Source organism: Zonotrichia albicollis, chromosome 5 (genome assembly GCF_047830755.1).
Source record: "Zonotrichia albicollis isolate bZonAlb1 chromosome 5, bZonAlb1.hap1, whole genome shotgun sequence".
Taxonomy (NCBI): Eukaryota; Metazoa; Chordata; class Aves; order Passeriformes; family Passerellidae; genus Zonotrichia; species Zonotrichia albicollis.
The window spans coordinates 38,517,452-38,542,145 of record NC_133823.1 but is presented as its reverse complement, the minus strand read 5'-3'; the positions used below and the strand labels follow the sequence as shown (position 1 = coordinate 38,542,145).

At 41.0% G+C, this 24,694-nt stretch overlaps 1 protein-coding gene across 1 annotated transcript; it reads right to left on the bottom strand.

Moving 5' to 3' along the window:
- Positions 1-1,816: 1,816 nt before the first annotated feature.
- CYP4V2 (cytochrome P450 family 4 subfamily V member 2) lies at positions 1,817-20,739 on the bottom strand. The gene is made up of 11 exons (XM_005483865.4): positions 17,562-20,739; positions 15,193-15,305; positions 14,536-14,621; positions 12,840-13,030; positions 12,362-12,431; positions 11,208-11,334; positions 9,230-9,421; positions 7,318-7,420; positions 6,845-6,979; positions 6,494-6,673; positions 1,817-4,832 (listed from the first exon to the last, which is right to left on the bottom strand). The coding sequence occupies exons 1-11, from the start codon at positions 17,773-17,775 to the stop codon at positions 4,654-4,656; spliced, it is 1,590 nt and encodes a 529-aa protein (XP_005483922.1). The 5' UTR covers positions 17,776-20,739; the 3' UTR covers positions 1,817-4,653.
- Positions 20,740-24,694: the final 3,955 nt, after the last annotated feature.

The following is a 24,694-nucleotide window of genomic DNA, read 5'->3' as shown; positions in this document are numbered from 1 at the left end:
CAAGAGGAGAAGTTTCTCAGAGGAAATGAGGGAAGGAAGGCACCAGTATGGTAGGAAAACCCCAAATTTTCATTTTGATTTTGCTTTATGCACACCCTTTCCATTTGAATGAGGATACCATAATAATTTCATGAACCTGAATGCTCCAGCAGGAAAAGAAACAACCAACCAAAAATATTCTGAACAACTTCATGGCTATCATTATGTATATGACAAAGGAGATAGAGAAATAAAATATCAAATGCTGCTAAAACAAACCCTAAATTTAAATCTCAATCTTTTCTTCTTACAATCAACAATCTAGAGCCTTTTCATCTGACTCAGGATGCCACTATCTGAGTGAAGAATCTACTGTCTCACTAGGTCAGAACCTTCTGTTTGACTTGATACCACCTCAAATGGCTGCAAAAAGATGGATAGAATAATTTACTGATTTGTGAATGGTGTAGCATTGTGTGTTGTATCAAATTAAAACCAGTTTACTAGTTCCATATGCTGAAATTATACATCAACAATAGTCTTGCTTGAAATAGAGCCCAGGAAACACTGCAAATCAGATGTCAAATAAGAAATCAATGCAAACAAAATTCAGGATAATATTAAAGAAAGAGAAGACAGTTGCAAATATTAAACAACAAATAGCTACTGGGTTTGTTATTTCAGAAGTCCTCTGTGATTCTTTCAGATTTTCCACATTTTTAAAAAAATGAAGAATCACATCACTGCCCAAGGCCTTCCTTTTTGGACCTATAGCACCTGATGCTGGTTATTGTTAGGTAATAGGGAAGACAGGATATTTCAACATACACTGAAATGCCCCAGTATCTTGATCAAGGCCTGTAAACTGCCAAACAGTAATTCTTGGGCAAGTTGTATGTTGTATGTCAATTACTAGCCTGGAATGAGATAATTTGGGGATACAACAAATGCTGAGTCTTTTGCTAACTGATAACTTTTGCCTTTCTTTGATCAAAATATTTTGCAATTTCAATGAACACTTAATATCTCCACAAGTTATACTCCAGGCATCAGATAGAAAAGTCCATTTGTTGAAAAAAAGATAGAGTTTTACTCAGCAGAGTGTAACTAAGAGACTCTCATTTCAGAAGAATCTCAGATGTATGCAGTTTTTTGGTTTAGAAAGTGAGTTAATTTATTTTATAATCTTTTAATCCATGCAGACCATGAAGGCCATCTTCTAAATATGACCTGACTATAAACTGAGGTGCTTCTATACTGGGAGTTTTGTCAGGGTGTGGCACAAATACTCCTTTAAGAAGAAAATTGGAGTAGGATTCTCTGACTCTTTTAGCTGCTGGAAAAGAAGATGACACATGAGATCAAACATGGCAAAATTATTTGTTTGTAGCAGCATACTAACATTTATACATCAGGTTTTTGTCTTTTACAGTATGAGGATTAAATTCAGGAAGGCAGGTGGATATCTAGTGTACACCACTATCCCACCTCCTGCATATGTCCAAAACATGCAGCTTTCAGAGACCAAAAAGCAGTTTGTGTAAAAGTGGCTGGGAAATTCTAGTGCCTCAGGGCACCTACAGGTGCTCTCAAGCAGAACTTCCCAACAGAGGGAGGTCACACCTTGTCTGTTGTCAGTGTTCCTTGGAACAGCAGTAAACCATGATCCAGAAACACTCACACATTCCATTTCTGTCATCCCAGTAGAAAGTCATGTCCTTTCTGACACCGCACAAAAGGGATCTTTATAGACAGTGTAATCTTTTGGTTTAGAGATCAGCTGCTACCTTAATACCACAGCAGATACCTACAACTCTGGAAAAAGATCACAAACAGCTACTATGCACATGCAATTTTTATTACACAATATTTTATTGTCCCATTATTTTATCAGGAGACCTGCAATGCCGTGCTGCATGCCACAATCCTACAGGAACAATCCCCCAAATAAAACCTCAAACCAAGTGTCAAACAAAATAAAACCCCACAAAAATAACAAACAAACCCCCACATCCAGAGGATTGCTGCTGACCACTACCAACACTACACGCCACATGATTTAACCTAATAAAAACACACTAGACAATGCAAGGTATTTAACATCTACCCAACAGGCACAAAGTTGGCAGTATGTTCAGTACTGTGTTCAGTACTGTTTTATTTAATATTTATTTCCTTAGCAGCATCAGATTGCTTCAGAACCAATGTTCACAACAGAAGATAAGAGATCACTGCCATTTCAGAGCAGCTCACAACACAAAGATTATAGGATTACATCAGTGCTCATCTTGGCAAAGACACTTTTTGCATCACTAAATAGGGATTTTTCACATTGGCATCCTCGTGCCAGCATTTCAGCCCGTGCACTTTTCATAACGAGTTTCTTTTTATAGTTTTATCCAGTTTTTGTCTCAATTATTTTCTTGTCCATTTTGAAGAGTATAAAGAAATAACAGGAGATACACACACATTTTATGAGAAGAGCATGGTACAAGAAAAAAGCACAGTGCAAGAAAAAAGATTGATCAGTGTAGATAGGATTCGTAAGAATTATCTTATTGAAAAATAAAGTTATAATTTGGTCTATCTTACAAATATTTTCTACAAAAAACATCCCACAGAAAGAAAGGAAGTAATATTAGTTTCCATTTGTCTTGAAACTCCTTAACTTAAGCACATACCTTAAGACATGAGGTACCTCTCCAGGTTTCAACTACATGCCAAATTTCCTGAGAAAACATATTCTGGGTACTAATCTTATTTACCTTGAAAATTCACACTGCCAAGTATGTAAAACCATGAAATAATTCCTTAATTTTGAGTCTCTTTGGAAAACTTGTGTCATGTGTATTATATCCATTCACATATGGAGGTGGTCTCAAAAGTTATCTCATTATAAAGAAGACAATGTTTAGATTGAGCCCTGGAAACTGAAATTCTTGTTATTATACAGCAATGAAACCTATCTTTGAAAAAGAAGACTGAAGAATGCAAGTATTACTATTGTTAAAGGCTCTTTTGTCTTAGTGGTAAAATAAATATAGTGATTGTAGACTATTCATCAAGATATGTGATTTCATTTTTTAAACTAATTGTTACACACTTTCTTTTAGGTAAATCCTCAGAAAAAGTTAAACCTAGGCTTATCAGAATACATAGAGTTTGGCAGGTTCAAGGAAACCTCTAATTTATTTGGAAAAAATATAAATTATTTTGTCATTATTATGATATTCTGCAAAGTACAGCAGTATCCTAGGTATTAAGTGACTAAGTGTTGTTGAAAGGAAACAGAAACAGACAAGAGAAAAAAATATGTAAATGTCAACAAAATGAGTAAGAACAGATTACTCCTTTCCTACTTTGTAACACATTAATCATTTCTGGACCAGTCCATATTAGTTTTATCAGCTCTGACCCCCAGCTTCTCATCCAGTCCCCCTCTGCAGGCTGCCCACAGCCCAAGAGCAACATAAAGGCAACAACACACCAATAGCCCTCAGCACCAAGAGGCAAGAACAACCAAAGGCACGAGTGTGGTTATTGGTGGGCACCCCTCTTTGTACAGCGCCAGGTATTGTGCTGGAGCAACACACACCAGTCAAAAGAAGCCCCAAAAGCAGAGGGGACCAGTAAAGCCAGACCAGCTAGAGGACATCAGCTTGGTTTAGCACCAGCTTTTTCTTCAGAGCTTGCAAAAATCATGGAGAGTCTGTTCTCCAGCTGTATGGCCTGCAGCAGACTTTGATCAGTCATGAAGGTACAATCAGAAACTTTGACAGGCACTTCATTCTATCACTGTAATTCCTCTTCAACATCAATTAGCAAAAAACTCTGTAGGTTGCCTTTAGGGCACTCGAAGGCAAGAGCACACTGGCTTTGACCAGCATGGTAAAATCTAGTTGATTGATCACCCTAGAGGAACTGATGCTAAGAAACAATTATTCATCAGCAATTTACCTGCACAGAGGCATGCAATATCAACAGGTACCATTTCAGTCCACATTGAGGCATGGTATGAGTTTATTCTCAAAATTTGTAATAATACATTGCTGTTGTCATTATGAAATCCTGTGTGTAATTTGCATAAGGTCTAGTTCCTGCTATGGTTAATCCTTTTGGTACAGTTTGCTAAAAAATAATTCAGACCACTCCCTTCTTACAAACTACTTTAAATGCTTCCAAGAAGGAGTGAAATGATCACAGATTTTTGTGTGGTCTTTACAGAGGCAATCATCACCAAAAAAAAAAAATGCAAAGAAGAAGGATTATCCCTTGTATTTTTCAGAAAAAAAGAAACCTGAAAACCTTACAAACACTTGAGACTTCCCAGTTACTTGGAAAATGCTATGGCATGTAAGGTGATCACTTCATCACAGGCATTGCTGCTGTTATTACCATAGCTCAGTTTTTATGGCACTGTGGCAATAGAATAGTTTCATCTGAGCCGATAAGGCACTAAAATTTAAGGATTAAAGGCTTGCATTTCAAAGATTAACATGAAGTTCACAAGCAGTATAAAAGTAGAGCAACTAGGGCTAATTACTGCATCTTCTTTAATAAAACTAGCAACTAGTTTTAACAAATTTCTGGACTGACATCAAAATATTTGATTTTAAAATATGTCTCAGCCTAAATAGATTGAAAACTTTTGGAAGTAAACTCTTGAAATTCCTTTTATTCTGATCCAGTATTTGGTCTCCTAGACTTCAGTTTAATCCAGATGCCTTTATTTGGACGAAGAATCAATTCTCCACATAAACCAAGCTCTTCTGGCTTTTGACACGATTCCACCCAAAAGCGACGCAGGATGAGGGCTAGAAGAGTCTTCTCCTCCATTTGTGCAAAGCGCTGACCTATGAGTTACAGGGCAGGAAAAAAATTAGTTATTGTCAAGTTGCATCAACAGCTGCTGCACTTGCATTCTCACAGGACTTAAGAACAGAACTAGCTTTAGGCCAAAATCAAGGTCATATGGATACAAGTTACACTAGCACTTTTCTCTGCATGAAAACTCTGGCCTTCTTGGGACAATCCACAGTCCGTCCTCCTTCCCATAGTACATAGAACTCAAACAGCAACATGTAGTACTTCCATATGAAGTCAACCCTTCATATGGAACTACTACAAAACACAGCGTAGTCACGTCTCTTGAAAGGACTGGGCAGGAGGGATGGATAGCAGACCAGAGCAGAAGATGCAGCACAGGCTCTGTGGGGAGAGAAAAATCTCACGATTCCATATATGTGGAGAGGAGCAAAGGCGATGCAACTGCAATGGAATGACAGACAGACCTTCCACTGATTCCTTCAGTGATCATTAAGCCTCACACACACTGATAATTTGGTAACACAGAGGGCAAAGTTCAATTTACAATCCAGAGACAGGTGAAGGCAGAAACATGAGAACAGAGAAACATGAGGGAAACCAAATCAAGTGGCACAAGGCAGTTCACAAAAACTAAAAAATGGAGATGGGACACAAAATACAGGGCTGAGAACTTTTTATGTTCTCCCCTTAGTATTATATACACAGAAGTCCGTACATATGTACACACTATGCACTTTTGCAATTATAGTAATTAACCACCTCTCCTGCACATGTTCCTGCACACTCAGGAACTAGCTAGACATGTTATATTAAATTAGATTAAATTAAATTTCTCTTTGGAACAAGGAAAGACTTAGTTTACTGCTCTCATGGAAAAGGGCACTTACTACCACTGAGACAAATCAAAACAAACCAATTGTATCTCCCAAAAACAGAAACCAAAACAAACAAACAAAACCAAAAAAACCAAAAGAAGTAATATTTCCCATTATCGTAACAGCATGACAACTTTTGGACATTCTGCATCTGCACTTAAAATCAGCGCAGGGAACAGTCTTTTCACATGTTCTACAATATAAACAACACTGCCTCTACTTGAAGCACAGATAAATGCCAAGCACCTCAACGGCATCTGAAAGTGCTGATGAGTTCTGGGATGACAGAGAAGACACCAAATCAACTACAGTGTCAGAAATAGGGAAAGAATACATCAGTTGCAGATTGCATGCTTTGGACATCCAGCTCAGAACCTGAGAGAGACAGATGAACTATTTCCAGAGCAAAACAGGTGTGGGACATGTGTCTTCTCTCATTCTGTGTTGCTGATACTGAGATCAGAAATTAGGAAGCAATCATGTCCTAACACAGGAGCCCAAAAACATGCTGCCAGGCTGCACAGCAGTGAGGAAGAAACATCAACAGGATAGACACTTGTCCCTAGGAAGAAAGGAAATGCCTCAGAAGAAACAAATGGGGTAGCTCAACAGCATTAATATGAGTCTATGAACTAAACTCTTCTGAGAGAATTCAGGTCTATCTAATGGAAGTGTGTGGCTTGCAGGACACACAGTGCTCAGATTCAGAGGTGGGGAATGAGGAAGAACACTATACAAACAGTACTCATTGCTGTCTCAGTTACCACATTCAAAAGCAGAACCTTACAAGGACTTCCTCTCCAGACACATACCAATGCAGTTCCTCGGACCAGCTGAGAAGGGCACATAAGCATATGGATGCCTTCCCTTAGAATTTTCAGGGAAGAATCGCTCAGGCCTGAACTCCTCCGGGTCAGGGAAGATCTCAGGGTCTCTATGCAGGGCATAAGTTAAAACGAGGACGTTTGCACCTCTTGGTATCTGATATCCTCCTAAAGAGAGGAGAGAAGGGGAGAAGAAGAGTCAAAACAAAAACCAACAAGTGACTTCCTATACACAACAGAACAGTAAAAAATAAAACAATGCTGTCCTTTTCTTGGGAAACATCTCCACTGCAGAAATGCTAACAGAAGAGAAAGTGGCAAAGACAGAACACCACTTACTAATGAAGCAATCCTCTCTCAAGGAACGAGCAAACATGGGAACTGAAGGGTAGAGACGAAGAGCTTCTTTCACAACACATTCAAGGTATCGAAGATTCTTCAAATCCTCCGTTGTAACAGGACGTTCAGTATTGTCTGTCCAAAAACAAACACAGGGATGACCAAGACCAAAACTCCCCGTCTTTGGCTAAACAAACTCATCCTGGATCTCCTCAGAAACTCTCATCATGCACCAAGACTACATACAAGAAGGTGTTACAAATATATTAAACATGCATATCTTGCCCCAAAGACTTAAGTTTGGTTGTACACCCAAACAGACCTTCCCACACCCATCCCAAGCACCTCTAACTGCTGAAAGCTCCAGAGGGGCCACAAGGCATGCTCTTAAATCCCCTTCTACTTCTAGGCTTTGAACACATTTCCACTCACAAATGCAGCATAACCCCAAAGAAGGGGGAATGGAGACTTACCAAACACCTCATCCAATTCCCTGTGAACCTTCTTCTGAACTTCTGGATTACGTCCAAGCAAGTACAAGACCCAGTTCATAGCAGCTGCTGTTGTATCATGGCCCTACAGGTCCAGATTTACAAAGACATTCATTTCAACTCTATTCCCATGTACCAGTGGGCTTTGTAAATACTTAGGTGTGCAGTTGGTATGAAAAGTGAGACTTATCAGTCCCATCACCATGATAAAAACATGAATCAAAAGTGAATGATTCAACTCACTATCAAGAAAAAAGGTGATCCACAATTGTTCTGACAAAAGGGGAAAGTTTTGAAACAACTCAAGCAAAATCCCTTCTCTTCTGATTCTCAGGAGCTGCATGAACTATCAATATCTACACAATGAATCAGATGTATATTCATCTTTTTGGTTACTGTCCAGTCAACATCTGTGGGGGCCAGTGACTGTCACAGGAGAGATACAATGGAGACAACTTGTAACCATTTCAAAAGTATCTAAAAATGGTTTTGTGAGACAAAATACAGAAGCCATAGAAGAAAATACTTTGTTTTCTATGGGGACGGAATCAACTACTAGTTCCCAGCACTGTTGGAAGGAGAGGAAAAGAAAGGAGACACAAAACATGAACCAAAGAAGGGGAGAAAAAAAAAAAACATAAAAAAGGGAGGACCAGAAAAGGGAAAAGTTGACCAAAATAGAATCTTTATACTAAAAAAGCACACTTGTGGTGAAGTTCAGGATGCTACTGTAGTACAGAAATGGCAAGATGAGAAGGGAGTTTCTCTTGGTTACAACAGTATTAATAAGATGCTATGAATTAAGCTGTTCTGAGAGAATTCAGGTCCATCTAATGGAAGAAAACTTGTGGAAATCTTCAGATCCTCCCTTAGGGAATCAGACAAGAAGAAGAGCCTTGAAGATAATCAGAGGGATGGGACACATCTCCTATGAAGATAGGCTGAGAGAGTTGGAGTTTTTCAGCCTGGAGAAGACAAGGCTCTGGGAAGACCTGGTTGTGGCCTTTTAGTACTTAGAGAGGAGTTACAGGACTTACACAAAAAAAAAAAAAAAAAAAAAAAAAAAAAAAAAAAAAAAAAGAGGGAGTGTGACATTTTACATGAGCAGGTACTTATAGGAAAAGAGAGAATAATTGTAAACTAAAAGAGAAAAAAATAGATTAGATGTTAGGAAGAAATTTTTTACTCAGAGATTAGTGAAGAACATGCTGGCTAGAGAAGTTTTGAATGTCCTATCTCTCAAGGTGTTCAGGGACGGGTGGGATGGGGCCCTGGCAACCCACTCTAGTTGATGACATCCCTGACCATGGCAGGAGGGTTGTAATTAAACCATCTTTAAGGTCCCTCCCAACCCAAGCCATTCTAGGACAAGTTTCTACAAGATGAAGCATTGATGTACAGTGGACTACAGAACCAGAAGACTGCAGGCAATGTAGCAAGGGAAAAAATGTGAGGAGACATGAAAAAGTGCAAGTCAAAACAGTGAAACTATTTAGAGCTCTCTTCAGTGTTAATGAAGCTTGCAACAAAAGGCAAGAGCCCGTGGTCCATGTCAGCCTTAAGTTTTCATTTCTCTCCTGCTTTCATGAGTAGACCCTGCTCACACAGGCAGAGTCTACTACATGTGCATTGTCCAAAGTTTTTCCAGGGTATACCAAGGCTTCTATCCTACCCCTGTAGAATAGAAACATTGAGATATTCTCTTAGGCTTCCAGGGCTTAAATAACATCATGCTAAAAACAACAACCTGAACTAAGACAAGAGTCACCACCTGAAAATTCTGAATCTTGGGTTTGGAGGGAAAAAAACAAACAAAAAATCCCAGCAAATAAAACCTTCCAAAATAACAACAACAACAACAAAAGAACAATAAATCAATGGGTTCCTTGGTTACCTCAAACATGAAAGTATCCACTTCCTCACGAATGTCCCTGTAGCTCAATTTTTTCCCTTCATCATCTGTTGCATTCAGCAGCATGTCCAGGAATGCTTTTCTCTTTTTGGAACCACTTTCTTCAGAGTTACCATCATTATCATGTTTCTTTTGCTGGGTGTTTTTAAGTTCTTCAGCTTTTTCTGCAATGACCTGAGATTAGAACCATTGCATCAGATGTGATGAATTCAGCACAAGCACACTGTCTGCCTCATACAGTTTTGTCCTAACTTATCAAAACAACATCCATCTGTAGCACTCTACATGAGCTAGTTAGCTCAGCTGTCAGCATTAGGTCATGAAATTTAACCGACTTTTTCTTAGTAGTGAATTATGACCAACCTTTCTTGCCCCAAGCAAAAGAATAAACCTTGAACAGCCTTTGTGCAATCAAGAAAACAGCCAAGCTACATAAACAACTTGGGGGCCATCAAGAAGTGTAAACATAGCCAGAGTATCTGGAACACACCAATAATGAATGCCAACAGTGGTAACAGCATATCAAAAAAATCAACACAGTGTGATCACCAATAAGATCTTCTCTATCCCATCTGAGAACTAAGGAAGGATCTCACTTCCAACCTCCAAAAAACTCAGAAAACTGAAGAGAAGCCAGGGGATCCCAGAACCATGTGTCAAGGCTACACACAGTATTGCCGAACCCACTACACTAAAGCTTCCCAAATTTTCCCAAGTATGAGAGCAATGGCTGAATTTCCCTTTTTTAGGCCAAAGTACAGACCCAGTAACAGACATAAATTTCTTATTGTTGCCATTGTTGTTGCAAATTCAAAACAGAACCCTTCAATAAACTCGCATTGCTCTTAAAAACAACAAAATAATTTAAAAGGGTGTAGAGTATGCATTTCTGTTTGGAGGAATCACTGAATGGCAGAAAAATCGTACAGTTCCATGCACACACATTGTTTTCCTCATTTAACATGCATGTGTGTCACATATTGACTAATCCTTCACCTCAGTGCTTGCTCTCAGCACCTACACAGATGCAATTATTATTTATGGTCCTTTGTCATCTTCTATGATTTGGTTGTTTATATTCTTCAGTGCACCAGCCCAGCATGGGAAGAGTACAAGTGTTAAGAGCCTCTCTCATGACTCACTGCTGCAATTTCCAATAAAAGGCAGCAAGAAAAAAACCCACAATGTGGCTCATTATATGTAGCCAAAGATCAAAGATTATTTCCTTTGTCAAAGACATTGATACAATGACATCATAGGGTACATGCATTGGGAAAGCAGCCTCTCTGATACCATCAGAGATACCATCAGATACTTATTAGAAGAGATTTGGGAGGACAAACTTTGGTAAGAATAATGTAGGAATTATTTGGGGAGATAAAGAGCTGTTACTTCCACAGTCTAACAAGGTGAGAAAACACTTTATTTTATGCCAAGTGAGTAATGCATGCCTAATGATTTCTGTATCAGAATGCCTCATTGCTGATGTGAGGACCAGCATGTGTTTGCTCCTCTCAGCAGTTCTGTTCTGAATAGGTGAAAATGAACACAGGCTTCAGTTTCTGAGGGCTGAAACCAGTGGCACTACCATGCAGATCCCTATGTTTACTGCTCCAAACTTGGAAGTGAGTTGTTGGACATCATCCAGATGTGGAGCTTTTCAGGCAGAACAAGAGTTCAATGAATTTCTGCTGTTTGTTTCAGTTTTCAAGGACCTGCAAGTTCTGCCACTCCCCTGGAGTAGTCTACTTTGTTGTTTAAATTCAGCAGAGATACTAAAAGGGAAGTCAGCTCTTGTCTTCTTTTCAGGGAATTCCTCAGCATCACAATAGAGAGACAGCATATCAAGGACGCTGAACCTTATCCCCATTTGGAAGATCTGTGTGAAAAACTTTACTCCAACAATGAAAATTATCATTATAAATATTATAAATAATATTTTCTTTCAAAGACTCTGTACCATATCTGTAAAATTGTGAAGGATGTTGAGCTTCCTATTGTGCTCTCTTCCTACTTTGAACAACACATACAAAAAGTCAGGCCAAAGCCAAGGGCTCATCTGTCGCCGTTGGATTAGATCACCCATCCTAGGGACAAAACAAGTATATCATGTAACATTACTTGACAAAAACACCAAATTATAGCACATTTCAAGAACAAACAAACAAACAAAAAAACAAAACAAAAAAAAAAAAAAAAAACAAAAAAAAAAACTTCTATGTATCCTAATGAAGTAGAACTTAACATATTGTGTAGGTTTAAACCCATTATTTGAAAGGAAGGGCGTTCACATTTGTGTCTTGATTTTACACCATCTCAAAATTTCTGTTTACTTATCCCAGCCTCACCATGTTTTATTTCTTTAAGTATTGATATCTGAGAAGGACAGCATATTCTCATTTAGTCCAAATCCTCTTGAAACAGTCCTATTAAGTCATCCAATCCCATCACACCCCACTTCAGCAAAGCATTGACAGTCTTGTAAAGACTACTCAGGCCAGGCTCCCAAAATATCTGCCCCAAGAGCTCAAACAGTTTCTGAGAGCATTGCGTTCCTACTTGAACGTCCAGACACCCGACTGCAAATTAAAGGACTTAAAATGTATTTAAAATTAAAAATATGAGACTTCAAGTATGCTCAAACACAAGTAGAGTACATTTGGAAGGGCTGATTGTTATTGCAATTCAGCTCTTGCACATGCTTTAGCTGCAGAGTAATTATTATTGACTTCAAGCACACTTGTGCTACAATTTGGAAAAGGCCAAGGAACTGATGATAATCAAGCCTTTCAGACCTATCCCTGTTTTTTATCATACCTGTCTCAACAAGCTCCATCAAAAGTTAAGAGTGAGATCATAGAATCACAGATTCATTTATGTTTGAAAAGACCTTGTAGATCGAGTCCAACTGTTAGCCTACTGTTAACCCAGTCCATTGCTACACCCTATGTGCTGCAGGAACATGTCTTATCAAACACCTCCAGGGTATTTAGTGACTCAGGGTTAGTCTCTTCCAATGCTTTACATCCCTCCTTCTGACTCTCTGGCCTTCCTTCCTGACACCAGCAGCATTAATTCCAGCTAAACTGAAAAATAAGGAAAATGTGCATTTACCTGTAGATAGCAGAAACATAGTCAGAATCCTTATTCTTCTGGGCACCCACATTCCTGCCCATTGCTGTTTCTAGGATGAAAACATCAACATTTCACAAGTACAAAAGTACAAAGTGAAATGCAGTATAGACAGTGAGTTACTACTACTCCCAGCTTCTGACTATCACCACCATCCCTTTGACAAGTGAATACACATATCCCTTTGCAGGGAATTAGCTTTCTTTGTATTTCCATGACCAGGAATCCTGCTCCTCAAGAAAACCTCACTTCAGACTGCCACCTCTGTCCTGCCAGTGCCAAAACTCAGCTGCTCAGTTGCAAGTAGTAAATCCTGGGGAAAAGGTTGGCAAAGATGGAAATGTGTTGAGAAAATATGCAGGGACATTGCTCTTCAATTATGTTACACAAACTGGCACCACTAAACTCATGATCTTCTGCATCATTCACAATTCTACCACAATAACTGAACAAGACTTACCACAAATAATATCAAGGGCACACAGAGTGATGTCCATGAAGACATTAAATGGCTCCTTGTCAACATGCTTCTCAAGTTTCTTCACCAAAATATTTCCTTGCTCATTCATGACCTCTAGAAAGTCACTCAAGATTGAAAAGTGGAATGTGGGAGTTATCATCTTCCTCCGTGACCGCCACTTGTCTCCAGTGCTATAAAATTAATAGGGAGAAGGAAGGCTAAAACACTCCAAGCCAAAAATAATATCCTTACCATTACAGGAAGTACCCAGTGAATACTGCAGCCTGGAAGAGATGGACACACTGTAGATGTCTCTTCAAGCTGTTCATAGCACCCCACAGAAGGAGCAAATGGAAATATTTCTTGCTCTAGGTCTCTTGGAAGCAGAATCCACCATTTCTCCAGCTGATCTTAACCAGTGGAGATGCCAAAAAGCCTCCAGACAGTACATCTTTGTTAGTCAGTGCACAGGCCCAGAGGGACCAAGCAGAAGCCAGCCAGAGGCCAAACCAGCTATTCAGCATCAAGTCTCAACCACCCCACCCTCTCTCTGAATCAGTGGTTGTGCTTGCCTCCATCCACTGACCATGAAATGAGGCCTGCAGAGAACTAGGGCCTAGAGATATCATGAAAATGACTGCCTCAAGGCATGGCTACAGTCTACTTCCTTGGAGAAAGGCAATCACTTCCCACATGCCGGTGACAAGCATGGAGCCACAGTGAGTGTCACCAGCTTCCTGGGGGTCCCTGTTCGCTTTTTCTAAATAACATGCCCTAGCTGGCACTTCTGCTTACAGGGTAAAACTATCACACCACTGCCCCTGTTAATTGCTATTAGGGCACACCACAGGCCAGCATATTGGCTTGCTGTCTGCCACTGCTGCCCCTAATCAGCAGAGACTGGAACATTTTCCTCCATTATGTTTGTGCAAGCACAAGAAAGTCAAAATACTTCTGTACATCTATGGAAGACAAAACAACCAGTAAGGAAGAACAGTGAGGATACACCATGCCTGATGTTCATGGACTTCACCTCTGCACTCTGCTACTGATTAATTACTGCCTTCTTACAGGCCATGAACAAAACTCAGGATAAAATGCATGCCTTGTCCTGTTCCATGAACTTGTACTTCCCACACCACATGATCACACCTGGCTTTTACAATACCATGGTCCCATCATAAAGCATGAGGAGTCCACATTTGAGGGCTCCAAACAAGCAACAACGTTAACCACTAACACTGGGACCTGGACCTTTTTTCAAAAACCCAGAAGGGGCTCAAAAGTACCAAAGACAATCTATACTTACCTTGCTCTGACTCTTGAATATCTGCATCATCCAGACCAATCCTTCCTTTCCCATTCCAAGACTGGAAGACACCAAACCCTTATACCGCTGCTCCTTCCTTTCTCCACTCCTGATTTATGCTCCTACCCAGGCTCATTTCTCACAATTCTCTACTTCATGAATGAAATAAAGGAAAGGGTGCACATACTCTCCGATCCTACCCCAAAGCATCACCAACCTCAGGCCTATCCTCCTGGTCTGCAACATGACCAGCTGAGATAAGCAATGCACACAATCTCTTTGTTCAGAAATACATACAGCATTCCTGCCATCAAGACCTCTTGTTATCATATACCCTGCAAATTTCAAAAAGGTAGCAGTGCACCTTCACTTCATTTTACATTATACCTTGTCAGAAGTCCAGTGCCCAGCCATGGATGTAGGAATTTGTATAGGTATGATTTTTCTATATGTTTTGAATTGTTCAGAATAGCCTGTCAGAAAAATTAACAGTGAGAAAAAAATATTACTTGTTAGATAGAGATTTCTTCACTATTTCTTCAATAAACACTCCAACGGACAAACAACACTGTCTTACTAGATCACGGACAATCACTGTCGGCAGCAAAACTTATGACTACATTTCATGGCATCAAAACAGACCCACTAAGTTTTAATGCAGAAGTCTGTCAAAGAGACACAAGCATTGCAACCTGAATTTCATAATGTTCTATCCTTATTTCAGTGGTCCCATATTCCCTGCAATCTGCTTGTTTGTTCCAATCTTGGGAGTAGAAGCTTTCACACATGTGAAAACCAAGCTAAAGGAGATGCTTCTTTGATGCTTTCATTTGCAGGTCATGTTCAGTATTCCCTCCAATGCCCTATGACTATGCTTTTTTATATTCCTTTACTTTATGCCTTTGTTTACCACTAACTCAGAGGACTATCCCAAAGCAAATCAGTCCAAGCCCCTTTTAATAAAAATTACATTGAGTAATAGAAGTAACATGTTGGGCACTGCTCTGCATCCCAGTAGAATACACAGGAGACCAGCATACTCACCTCCACACTGTCAGGGTGATACAAAAATATGACAGGCACTGGTCCTATCCAAAGTTTGAACAGTGGCCAACTTCTGAACTTTTCACTATAAAACTCTATCTGTTTAAAAAAATCTGGAATAGAAAATCAGAGTAGAGCTTCAACAAGGGGAATTTACAAAATAAGCAAGGCTTCTGTAATGAACTCCAGCACCCCAAGCCCTGCAATTGTGATTTTCTTGTAGTTTTAACCTGCTGCTGTGATCTGGCAGCATATTTTACACCTGTGGATTTTAAAATTCAGGTATCCTAATCTCTTCAGGCACAGAAGAGCACCATTTATGCCACAGATCAACCTGAGGGACACCACTGCTGTCCAGCTGCCAGTTGAACTTCACACCAGTGAGCTCAGCAAACCAGCAAATACTCCTCCCACATTCTTTTGCAATTATCCAGTCCATATCTTGTACATTCAGCTATAGAGAAAGCATGGGAGACAGCTGAATCTGTTGGCAGGGTAAGAAGAGTCAATGGTGTTTGATTTAATTCAAAAAAGTCTTTGACACTATCTCATCATAGAGGACAATCAGGTTCATTCCACAATATTAGAGTGGGGACTACTCTCAGGATATTCAAGGATTAAACACTTTGCCCTTTCAGAAACAAGCTTAAACAAATGATACCTTTACAAGCCTCCGCAGAGTTGAAAATTCAAAGGTCCCCAAATCAAAGAAAAAAAAGAAAAATAAAAGGATAGTTTCCTAATAGATGCCCAAATACAGCTTTCCCTAGACTTACAAAAAGTTCTAATGACACCTCATTCAACACGATTCAGTGTCAGATTATTTTACTATTTTTAAAATATTTTTCCAAACATTGCTGTGATTAAAATAGCCCATCTTCCAGCAACTGTCTAGCAATTCCAATTAAAAAAATCCTCATCATATGAAAAGCTATTTTCATCCCTGTTATAGAACACTACCCTTTTTAAAAGTTTTTTTATATATTTTTAATAAAAATTATTATAAACCACAAATTTTACCCATTTTTACATAAATAAACAAGAACAAAGAAGGCTGGACATGGGAGCTATGTGATTCCTTAACTAAAACACGGGAGCTATGCGGTTTCTGCTAACAAATGAGATTAGGGACTACACAGAACATCAGAGTTCATATCAAATTGCTGGAGACAGAAGCAATGTTCCAGTTTGCTTTGGGTTTTTAAAGATTTTTTTAAAAAGAGGATAAGAAAGAAAAAAAATAAAAGATTAATCTCTCAGTCCAGCTCATATAAATATCCTATCATCCTCCTACTGCTTCCCCAAAGTCAACTTTGCGGAAATCTGCCTGCCCTCACATCCACCGCAGTTGTCTCATATTTGTCCTTAGATGTGGGACTGGACCCAGAGGAAAGATATGACAGTGTGCCTTGTGAACAGAGGCACCGTGTCTCAGCATGGGCCAGCACTGGGCAATTTGTGTTCCACTGCTGTACTCTCATTTGACTTCACCATGCTCCCATGACCCATTGGTCTCTCTTCCGGCAGCATACACAGCAGCACAGCCAGCAACACATGCACAGAGCAGAACTGGCATACACAGGCATCACAAACACACACAGAGGAGTGTGGCAGCAGACTCAGCAACACTTCCATACCACAAACTCCTTAAGAAATATGTTCCTGTTAAAATATGAGTACCAAATGGAAAAGGAACATCCAGCACATTAGTGCTCTCTCATGTGCCAGGCAAAAAGAAGGTCCCATTAATCAGTTCAAGAACAAAAGGATTTGCTTTTGCGTGATGCACCATAAATGCTCAGCAAGTTCTTTCAGACTCAACACATAAATCTAAGATACAGATGATTTGGGAAGCGAGCCCAGGTAAAAACAATTTGGCATGCTAAAGTCCCTTGCACATGTTTGCTTGGGGGAAGGTAATTGTTTCAAGCTTTGTCTGGATCACATCCAAAAAAGTCATGAGAACATAGCGTTCAACTTTGTGAAGCAGCATTTCCTGCAAGAGCCCACAGCACACTGCCCTCTCACTCAAACACATTCCACAGTGCTCATGCTCCGCCCTACCAACAACTTAACAGTCTGAGCCCAGCAGCAGCTGCTGTCAGACTTAACCTCCAGTTAGTCTTTGAGACCAATAATAATGCCACATTTATGCAGTTCCTCTCCTTTCCTCTTCACTACCCACTCCTCACACTGTTCACCTCTGCACATTGCCCAGAGAGACCAAAAGGCAATAGCACATCCTCTGATACCCCACTCTGCTTCCACAGCTCAGCCACAAAAGCCCCTCACCACCACTGGCTCCTCCAGCAAAGCCCAGGCAGTGCAGGGACCTCACAGGTCTGGGCTACAGTGTGAGCTGGCATTACCTTCTCCTTTCCGCTCGAAGAGCAGGGCATTTCCCAGCACAGGATAGCAGGGGCTGGCACCCGGGATGGACTTCAGCATCCACCATTGCCTCCAGTATTCCATCAGGGAGGGCAGGGAGCACACAGTCACTATTGTCACAAGCAGAGCAATGATGCCAGCTCCCCATGGCAGCAGCTGGGGTCTCCCTGAGAGTTCTTCCACGACATCCATCATCACCTCTCAGCCTCCTGCCCTGAGCCTTGATCCCTGCTGCGAAACTGGCGCTGCCTGTACTCGGCACTGCAGAAAAGTTGGCCAGAAGAGCAGGAGGCGGAGCCACCCCACAAGCCACTGGCGTAGCTTCTTGCCAAGAAAATAAACAGAGTTGAAAGACACTCTTACGGAGACGCTGCATTCTAGCATTTCCTGGTGGCAGGCAAGCCAGAGGGAACAGTCGGTTCGAGCCAAGTGATGAGCGAGAACCTTCTTTGCAGGCCATGCAATACCTCACAAGATAAAAACAAAGTACCATCAAGAGAAAAAACACCTTTTTGCTGATTTGGGATAGATGAGTTTTCTCAATATCATCTTTCTCAATCTGTTCTCAGGTGCTCAACACCATTTTGCCATAGAGAACTGCTCCAGTGCTGTCCAACATAACTAAAGGGCCAGATAGAGAATACCCTTTTTCAGCTGGTTTGATGGCTTCAAAGGGTTACAAAAACCAAAGCCCATAAAGACCCTGATCAACAGCAGCACCTCAAAGCATACTGATGCTTCTCAGCTCAAATGGCCTTTACTGATCTCATTGTTGAATGCTCAGGCAGGCACAGGCTAAAAGGTACCAGTAAAACAACTGGCAGCACCAGCACCCGTGCCCCAACTTGCAAAGTGCCTGGGTACTCACAGTACCAAACCCACCATATACACTACTGTCCCTCCCGCCTCAGGAGGATCCAGGGTCTCTTCTCACTGCTGCAGGGCTACTCAGCATCTGTTTCTCAAAGTGGGTGCTCAGAAACCTTTTGGTCAAACAGAATTTTGGTAGAGGCAGCATGGTTCACAGCCAATTCACAAAACTTCACCCTCAAAATAAAGCACAAATGGTATGTGTGTATGGCCATAGTCACATTTATCCTCTTCGCTTTGTACCAAAAATGACTGCACTGACTGCAAAAGCATTTTTAGCAAATCAACAAATAGCATAAACAAAACAACTAAGATAAAAACTAACAGAAAACTCAGAACATCAGAAGTTAAGTAAGCTTCTGTGACCCTTGGCATCAGAGGAGAGTAAATTTTGGCACTTTGTTCTTGCAATCTCCCAGCAGAGACTTTATCATAAACGCTGACTGCTATATCTTTCTGCACAGTAAACAGCTGGAAATGAACTTTGTTACCCTTGCTGTTATTTGTAATGGTTTGTGACAGAAAGCAGCAGATATCTGCCCAGTCTTGCAAACACATAGGCAAGTTAGACAACCATCAGTCCCATCTTTTGTTCAGGTGACAACCTAGGAAGGAAGCAAGCACACAGGACAAAGAGACTCGCCTTTTGTATTTCTAACACAGAGATCAGCTGAATAATTATACTCTCATATTTACAAAAAGTCTTGCAGTTTGTTGCCTTAAATTTGCCCTAAATGCACCAATAATTAGATTAAGTGACTATCTGTGCTTCTGAGTCAAAAATCTGCTTCTAACTGCTGATTACTCCTTCTACAGGAAAAACAAAAAACCCAAACACCAAAAACCAAAAAAATCCTGTGAAACAGCAAGAAGGTGGAAAGGCATTGGGAAAGCAGTAGGGAACACTGCAAAGCAAACATTGCAGCATCCTGCCAGCAGCTGGCAACAGTGATGATGTTAATAAAAACCAGCAGAAACACCGGAATGAGACATAAAAGATATATACCCAACAAACAAGAAATGAGAGGTCTAGCATCTTTGAGGCCTAATTATGTCACCAAGACCTGGAATCATAACAAAACTTGGAGGATGTTCTGTAGGAAATAAGTTTTCTACCAGATTGTGATCAGCATTTCCTTTTTACCCTGGGAACTATTGTTCAGTGTTGGATTTCTGTGAGCACTCCACTGGTTAGTGAATCTTTGTTTTTATAAATGCTTGTAACAGTGCAAACCTTCTCTTCTTCAGCCTCTTGCCTAAGTGGAAGCCAATCTACCTGTGCTGGCAGAAGACAAGCAACTTGTTAGGCAGCTGTGTCAGCCATGAAACACAATGACAACACAGGCTTCTGCTGGTCCCTAGAATGAAGCCTGGATTCTTCAATAAGAAAAACTAATAAAATCATCATTAGCAGCAAGAAAAAAACCAAAACAAAACAAAATCAAAGCAAATCAAGTCTAAAGCGGATCTGATACAACAGAGGGGGGGTTCCTGCTGGCTGCACTCTGGATCCACTGCAGAACATAGCTGAGCTCAGCAGCCAAGCTGAAGTACAAGCTGAATAGATCAGCAGCCAAGCTGTACAGAAAAGTACACAACCCATTCTGAAAAATTGTTTTTTTCTTAAGGCTTTCTTAGCAAGAGCTTTTCTCTTTCTAAACACACACCATTGCAACATGATTAACCCTTATGCAGAAAGCTACTCTAAAATAAAGAGGCTATATGTAGACATCAATAGCCATCACCTAGACAAAGAAAACGTAACACAGTATGTCTCCATTTCAAAATATGTCATCAGCTGGACAGGTGGAGAGCTCAGAGATCTCCCCAGTTCTCAGAGAGGAATTTTAGGACCTGATACTAAATTTCATGCCCAAACAAGGCTACTAAAGGTTCACACCCGAAGTTTAGTCTTCCAAGAACAAATCCTGAGGAAGACTCCAGCTTCAAATCCTTCTGTGGGCGCTTTCTCACACAGGTAAAGGACATTAACAGCATTTGTGACAGAGACCACAGCTGTTTTTCAGAGACACTGATTGGTTTGATGCCACCTCCATCAAGCATACCTTGCTTGGTTTCTGCAATCTAGGGTTCACTGTACAGCAGCAATTGTTTTGCTCCTTCACTACAAGACATTTTACATGAATGAATTATCCGTAACAGAATACAAAAGCCTGCCCGCTAAGAAATCATAATCTTCCCTATCAGGATAAAATTGTGACTTGCAATAACAGAGACCACCACTCATGCCCCAGAACATGGACTACTGTTTCACAGCAATTCTGATAAGGTGCATAACTAATAGACAACATTAAGTAGCTACCAAAGCACCACACCTGTGTTTATTTATCAATGTTTCCGGGAAAGGACACACTCCCAAGCTGGATGATCACAACTCCTCCAAGGTCACAATTGAAGATTCCGCCCACTTCTCTGTGATTTGGCTAGATTGTACAGGGCCTCCCTTGCTAAACTCCAGCAAGTTTAAAGAAAGCATGTAGCAGCATGAAACACACTACATGAAGTGAGCCAGAAGTCATGAAGAATGAATAAACAGGGCAGTTTAAGGCTAGGAAAAACTTGTGGGGCACAGAAGCACAGCACTGCAAATCTGCTACCTGCATTCTTGCAGCATGGAAGATTTGGTATCAGTATTTGCTCTAGGAAGTTCTTTGTCCACATTTCATGTGCATGCACATAACACAGTCATAGCTGTACATCCTCTTAGAAGCTGATGTGGGTTAGCCTTGGCCAGCAGTCAGACCTCCCATTCACTCCTCTCCCTCAACAGGACACAAAAGCTTATGAGCCAAAATAGACTGAAAGATTGCTTATTGGTTACCATCTTGGGCAAAACAGAGCCAAATTTGGAAATTCAATTTAATTTACAGGCAGTTAAAAACAGATAATGAGGAAGCTAAAAACAAAGACAAAAGTTCCTGTCTGCTGCTCCCTCCTCATTCTTTTCTTCTGCTCCAGCACAGTTTCTCCACATGCTGCTGAGGAATCTCTGCTCTGGAACCTGGACCATTCCCTCCTCCCCCTTCAGAGCTTGGTGTTTGCATTGCTGTTTCTCTCTCTTTTCCCTCCCCACACTTCTCTTCTTAGTTTTTTTTGTACACTTGTAAATACTTTTTCACTGAAGTGCCACTGGTTTGGCTGCTTAGCTCAGCTCTGTCCTGCAGTGGATCCAGAGTGGAGCCAGCAGGAACTGTGTTCTCCTCTCTAGCCTTTTCTCAGAGAGGCCACCCCAGTAGCAGCCCTGCTACTGACACCATGACATCTTCACTCAGCTGAAAAGCCTACCATGAAAACAATCACAAGATTGAAAGGGAAAATAGGGGTGAAATATTCTTCACATCAGCCCCTAGTGAAACCAGAAATGTCAGTTACAAAGTGATGGATGCATGAAAACTGTCAACAACATTAAATATTTGGGAACTATACAGGTACTTTTCCTTATAATGTTCAGGGAAGAATCACTCAGGACTAAACTCCTCCAGGTCAGGGAAAATCTCGGTAGGGCACAAGTTATACCAGGAATATTTGTACCATTCAATATTTGATATCCTTCACCTAGGAGAAAAGGGAAAGGAAGAAGGATCAAAACAGCAAATAGGTGGCTATCTATAACTGCTTTACCATAAAATAAAAAAGAGAAAAAACCCTTCCCTTTAACTGTAAAACTTTCTAAGTACTCTCCCCCACAGACATTGCAGCACCCATTCCAGCCACTTCTGGCTACTTAAAACGCTAGAATGGCCCCACGGTGCATTCCTATCTCAACTTCTTCAATCTTGATAAAGGAGGAATGGAAAACTTACCAAACACCTTGTCACAGTTCTCTGTGCATCTTCTGGGTTTCAGGATTACATCCAAGTAAGCATAAGGCCATGGCGAGTGTGTGCAGAGATGAAGTTAGAAAAGGAAAACCTCAGCTCAAATGGAAATTTGTGAGATGTCAAAAACTACAAGAGTTCTGCAAGTACTATCATGGCTTAGACCATGACAAAGTACCATGCATACACCCCATCCCAGTGGAACAGAGCAGAGTATCAGGGAAAAAAATAAAACCTATGGGTGGAGATAAGAAAAGTTTAATGATTTAAATATAATAAAGTAAAATGAAAACAGGAAAATAAGAGAGAGGAACAAAACCTAAGAAACACAAGCAATTACACAAAACAATTCCTTACCACCACTGACCTCAGTGCAGCCCCAAGCAGCAACAGGTCCCTTCCAACCACCCCCCACCCCAGTTCATGTACTGAGCAGGGCCTTCTGTGGTATGGAATATCCCTTTGACCAGCTGGGGTCAGCTGTCCTGACCATGCCCTCCCACAGCTTCTTGTGGAGCCTCTCACTGGCAGAGCATGGAGCACTGAAAAGTCTTTGCTGTTGGGCAAACACAACTTAGCAAGAACTAAAACATTACGGTGTAATCAACATTATTCTCATACCAATTTAAAACAGAGCATTGTGCCAGGTACAAGGATGAAAATAAATTCTATGCCAGGTGAAACCAGGATAGGTATGTAAACAAGAGGAAACCGAAGGAAAGTATTTTCCTGCTGTTTAACAAGAGAGATTAATTAGTCACCAACAAGGCTGAAAAGGCACAGGTACTCAACACTTTCTTCATCCTTGTCCTTCTATCAGCTTCACGTCTTGTGAAAAAATCCTGGCTGATGCAAACACAGACCCAGTATCTGTGAAGGAACGGTTGGTGTGTGAGCTATTAAAGGAGCTTGACCTCTACACATCAATGTGCTCTGACAGTATCCAACCAAGGAAAGTTGGCCCATATAGCTGTGGGGGCACTCTCCATAATTTTTGAGTTGTGGTATTTGGGGGACATCCAAGAAGACTAAAAGAAGGCTAATGTCACTCCTGTCTACGAGGACTTTAGAGAGGACTCAGAAAACTATAGGCCCATCTGTATTACTTCATTCTCTGGGAAACCTATGGAAAAAATTTTCCTGGGCGCTGTTACAAGTCAAATGGAGTCCATGATTAGGAAAAGCCAGCAGAGATTGACCAAGGACACATTTTGCTTAACAAACCTGATTGCCTCTTACAACAAATGAACCTGCTTGGCTGATGTGGAGCCTGCAGGAACGTTGTCTACCTGGGTATCTCCCAGGCTTTTGATATGGTTTCCCATGGCCTCCTCCTACAGAAATGCGTATGTGATGGTGTGGATCTGTGATCCATGCAGTGGGCTGGAAACTGGCTGCCCAGCCACACCTGGAGGGTGGTGGGAAATTGTTCCCTCTCACCCTGGCAACTGCCACAAGTGGAGTCCCTCAGGGAACAACACTGGGCCCAAGGCTGTTAGTATCATCATCAGTGGTTGGGATTACGGGATCAGCTTCATATACTCAGATGAAGATTGTCAGTGATACCAACTGAGTGGGGCAGTGGACACCTTGGAAGCGAGAGCCAGCCTGCAGGAAAACCTGGACAGGCTAAAAAATTAGGCTAACAAGAGCCTTATGAAGTTCAGTAAGGACAAATATAAGGTCCTGCACATGGAAAAACATAATCCAGGAGAGAAGCACAGCCTGGGGATCTACCTGGCTAAGGAAAAGCTCGATGGACAAGCATCTGAGGGTCCTGGTGGACAAGCAGTTCAGTGTGAGTGAACAGTTTGTTGCTGTAGCAAAGAAAGCCAATACAAGACTTGGCTGCATCAATGCCAGGAGAAATAAAGTAACTATGCCATTCTACTCAGTTCTGGTCAGGCCACATCTGAATATTGTGTTCAGTTTTGGTCCCTGCTATACAAAAAAGATGTGGACAGGGTGGAGAAGGTGCAGTAAAGGACAATAAAGATGACCAAATTACTGGGTAGCCTGTCACATGAGGAAAGGCTGAGAAAACTGGACTTTTCCTGCTGGGAGAAAATAAGCTTAGGCACACCTTATTACTGTGTTCCTGTATTTAAAGGGTGTCTACTAATAAGTTGGAGATTCCCTTTTCATAAGGAGTCTTATGGAAAAGTGAGGAGTGATATGTGAAAGTTACACTTGGGAAGATTCCAACTGGACACAAGACAAAACTTTCCACAAGGAGAATAATCCATTATGTGGCAAGTGGTGGATTCCCCAGCATTGGAGACTTAAGATTCGGCAGGGACAGGGTGATGGTGACTCATCCAGACTGTGCTTTCACCAGCAAGGACTGGACCAGATGATCCTTGAGGTCCCTTCCAACCTGGAATGAGTCTACAACGATTATCAGG

Coding starts and splice junctions, on each gene's coding strand:
- CYP4V2 (XM_005483865.4), bottom strand. CDS start 17,775: ATGATGGATGTCGTGGAAGAACTCTCAGGGAGACCCCAGCTGCTGCCA. Junction 9,422..11,207: donor TTCACAATTTTACAGATATG/GTACAGAGTCTT, acceptor TTCTAATCTCAG/GTCATTGCAGAAAAAGCTGA. Junction 6,674..6,844: donor GAGAGAGGATTGCTTCATTA/GTAAGTGGTGTT, acceptor TCCTCTCTTTAG/GAGGATATCAGATACCAAGA.